This window comes from Lepidothrix coronata, unplaced genomic scaffold, assembly GCF_001604755.1.
Source record: "Lepidothrix coronata isolate B3197 unplaced genomic scaffold, Lepidothrix_coronata-1.0 Scaffold211, whole genome shotgun sequence".
Classification (NCBI taxonomy): Eukaryota; Metazoa; Chordata; class Aves; order Passeriformes; family Pipridae; genus Lepidothrix; species Lepidothrix coronata.
Window position 1 is genome coordinate 1,065,935 of NW_016690391.1, and position 3,214 is coordinate 1,069,148.

Sequence of the window (3,214 nt, forward strand, 5' to 3'; positions counted from 1 at the left end):
CCCTGGATCCCTGGAAGTGTCCAAGGCCAGGTTGGATGGGTTTGGAGCAACCTGGGCTAGTGGAAAGTGTCCCTGCCAATGTGTTCTGATCCCATTAGGGAGAGATGCCTCTGCCCAAATTAAGGTGTAAATGAGACAATTTGCTGACAACACTTCGATTTTATTTAACATAGACTTTATTTAACTATAAATGTGAACTAAAGAGATAGAGATACTGGATACTTAACGACAACTATAGTTACTTAACCAGCTTAATGAATTAAATTAGTGAACATACTAAAGCCATCTTCGGTTTGTTTAGGAATACTCGTGGATATAGCAGTCCTGCAGGGAGGTTGTGGGAGCAACAGCTCCTGTCATTGCTCATCCCTGCAGGACTCGTCAAGAATTGGAGTAAGTGTCAAAGGTCGGTGGTAGAGTCATTTTCTGTGGAAGAATTGCAGAGGGGTCTGGGCCTGGCCCGGTGCTGGAGCGGGGCCTAATCCTCGAGCTGTCCCGGCGCACAGGCACGGAACAGCCTGCCCAGAGCCCTGAGCATCTGCCTGAAACGAGAGGGACGTTTCCTGGGGACCCAAGTCTGTGTCGCTGCCTCTGCCACCTGCTTGCGCAAGGTGGGAGGAGCTGCAGCCCCTCGGGGGGCCCGGACCTCCGGCTGGGGAGGGCAGGGGCTGGGGGGGCGGCAGGGCCGCTCTGGGGCAGGGCCCTGGCTCCATGTCCCTGCCTCTGCCTTTGCCACCTGCTTGTCCAAGGCGGGAGGAGCTGCAGCCCTTTGGAGGGTCTGGGCTGCCGGCCGGGGAGGGGAGGCACAGACCCGGCGCTCAGCCCACGCCTCGCGAGGGACGGGCATCGGGAGCCCCTCTTCTGCAAGGATTCCCAGCCTGTGTTCCGTGCCTTGTCCTTGGGACAGCTCCAGGAAGCTCAGTTCTTCCCACTCGTCCTCCTCAGGGCGCAAGGGCTTGACCCCGAAGCTGCGGATGGTCATGCGTTCCCAGTCCAGCAGTGTGAGCTCCCTGTCACTGTCGTCTTCCCACCGGGACAGTATTGAGGGTCTGTAGACTTCCCAGTCAGAAAACTCTTGGCCAAAGGAGTCTTCGTCTTGGGAAAGCTCTTCGGCAATGGAGTCTTCCCAGTCGGACAGCAGTTCTTGGAAGCCACTGAATTTTTCTTGGAACTGCCCTTCCATGCTGGTTTCTTCCGACTCGGTCAGTTCTGGGTAGCTACTGCCATTTCCATGGGATTGCTCTTCCTCGCTGGATTCTTCCCACTTGAGCAGTTTTTGGAAGGCACTGACTTTTCTCTGGAACTGCTCTTCCTCGCTGGATTCTTCCCAGTCCGATGGTTCTTGGCAGATCTTCACTTCTCCATGGGACAGCCCTCCCTTGCTGTCAGGCAGCTCTTCCCAGTCAGCCACTTCTTTGTACTTCTTCACTTCTTGGGACTGCTCTCGCTCGAGGTTTTCTTCCCAGTCCGACACTTCCTGGTAGCTCTTCACTTCTGCTCGGGACTGCTCTTCCTCAATGTATTCTTCCCAGTCGGACACTTCCTGGCATCTCCTGGATTCTCTCTGGACTCCCTCTTGCTTGATGTTTTCTTCCCAGTCTGACGCTTCCTGGTAGCTCTTCACATCTCCGTGGGACAGCTCTTCCTCACTGTAGTCTTCCCAGTCGGATACTTCTTGGCGTCTCTTGGATTCTCCCTGGGACTGCTCTTTCTCCATGTTTTCTTCCCAGCCAGACACTTCTTGGCATCTCTTGGATTCTCCCCGGGACTGCTCTTTCTCCATGTTTTCTTCCCAATCGGACACCTCTTGGTAGCTCTTCGCTCCTCTGTGGGACAGCTCTTCCTCGCTGCATTCTTCCCAGTCGGACACTTCTTGGAAGCTTCTCTTTTTTCCCTGGGACTGCTCTTGCTTGATGTTTTCCTCCCAGTCGGACTCTTCTCGGTAGCTCTTTACTTCCCCTTGGGGTTCCTCTTCCTCGCTGTATTCGTCCCAGTCGGACAGTTCCTGGTGGCTCTTGACTGGTCCAGGGGACGGGTCCTGCTCCCTGCGCTCTCCCCCTTGGGACACTTGCTGGTAGGTTTTGGTTTCTTCTTGGGACAGATCTTGCTCTTCCTCATCTTCCCATTGGAAAATCTCTTGGTCAACATAATATTTCCAATCTTGGCCCTCCCCAACCACCTCTGCCTCCTCCTGCTGCTCACGGAGGGCCTGGGCTTCCAGGCTGGGAGCTGAGAGGCTGAAGGGGCTACAGGGGCTCCGTGGGGCCAGGACCAGGCTCCCTTCCCTTTCTGCTGTAAATGTTGATATTGTTTCAGTATCCCAGGTCTGTTCCAGGTCTTCCTGTTCCTCCCGCTCCTGGCCGGATCCCTTAAGCTTAGCCTTGATCAGGACTTCACTGGTGCTGGACTGGTCTGTATCCAGCAGGGCCTGGCTGCCCTCTGAGGGGCTCTGTAGGGCAGGGACCAGGCTCCCTTCCCTTTCTGCTGTAAATGTTGTTACTGTTTCCGTATCCGTGGCTTGTTCCAGGTCTCCCTGTTCCTCCAGCTGCTGCTCAGATCCCTGGACCACAAGCTCAGCCTCACTCAGGATCTCAGGGGTGATTTGCTGGTCAGTGCCCAGCAGGGCCTGGCTGCCCTCTGAGGGGCTCTGTGGGGCAGGGACTGGGCTCTCTATCCCTGCAGCTGTTTCTTGTGTTCCTGCAGCTGTGCTTTGTTCCAGGTCTCCCTGTTCTTCCACTTCCTGGCTGGATCCCTGGACCACAAGCTCAGCCTCACTCAGGATCTCAGGGGTGATTTGCTGGTCAGTGCCCAGTGGGGCCTGGCTGCCCTCTGAGGGGCTCTGGGGGGCAGGGACTGGGCTCTGTGTCTCTGCTGCTCTTTCTTGCATTTCTGCAGCTGTGCTTTCTTCCATGGCTCCCTGTTCCTCCAGCTGCTGCTCAGATCCCTGCATCACAAGCTCAGCCTCGCTCACGATCTCAGGGGTGATTTGCTGGTCAGTGCCCAGCAGGGCCTGGCTGCCTTCTGAGGGGCTCTGTGGGGCAGGGACCGGGCTCTCTGTCCCTGCTGATGGCACCAGCTCCCCAAAGCTTGGAGAACCTTCTGTCTTTGTCTCCTCAGGAGCCAGAGGCCCCTGGGGCTCCTCCTCCTCAGCAGCTCCAGCTGCTTTACATTGTGAAACAAAGTGTGTCCTGTGACATCCCTGTTGATCTGAGTG

At 56.2% G+C, this 3,214-nt stretch overlaps 2 protein-coding genes across 7 annotated transcripts in view; one reads left to right on the plus strand and one right to left on the minus strand.

Moving 5' to 3' along the window:
• Nucleotides 1–3,214, plus strand: part of LOC108506275 (bromodomain-containing protein DDB_G0280777-like) — a 22,935-nt gene that overhangs the window by 7,344 nt on the left and 12,377 nt on the right. The gene's annotated exons all lie outside the window — the stretch shown is intronic.
• Nucleotides 199–3,214, minus strand: part of LOC108506274 (golgin subfamily A member 6-like protein 22) — an 8,782-nt gene continuing 5,766 nt past the window's right edge. Inside the window, exons 2-3 of one of the 6 annotated variants that reach the window (XM_017833110.1) lie at nt 1,607–2,895; nt 199–1,543 (exon numbers count right to left, since the gene is read on the minus strand). In XM_017833110.1, the coding sequence (XP_017688599.1) occupies nt 479–1,543; nt 1,607–2,895 (2,354 nt within the window). In that variant the 3' untranslated portion in view covers nt 199–478. Of the gene's footprint in view, nt 2,896–2,917; nt 3,209–3,214 lie in introns of those variants that run through there. The other 5 variants (XM_017833114.1, XM_017833112.1, XM_017833113.1 and 2 more) reach the window with 5 other exon arrangements.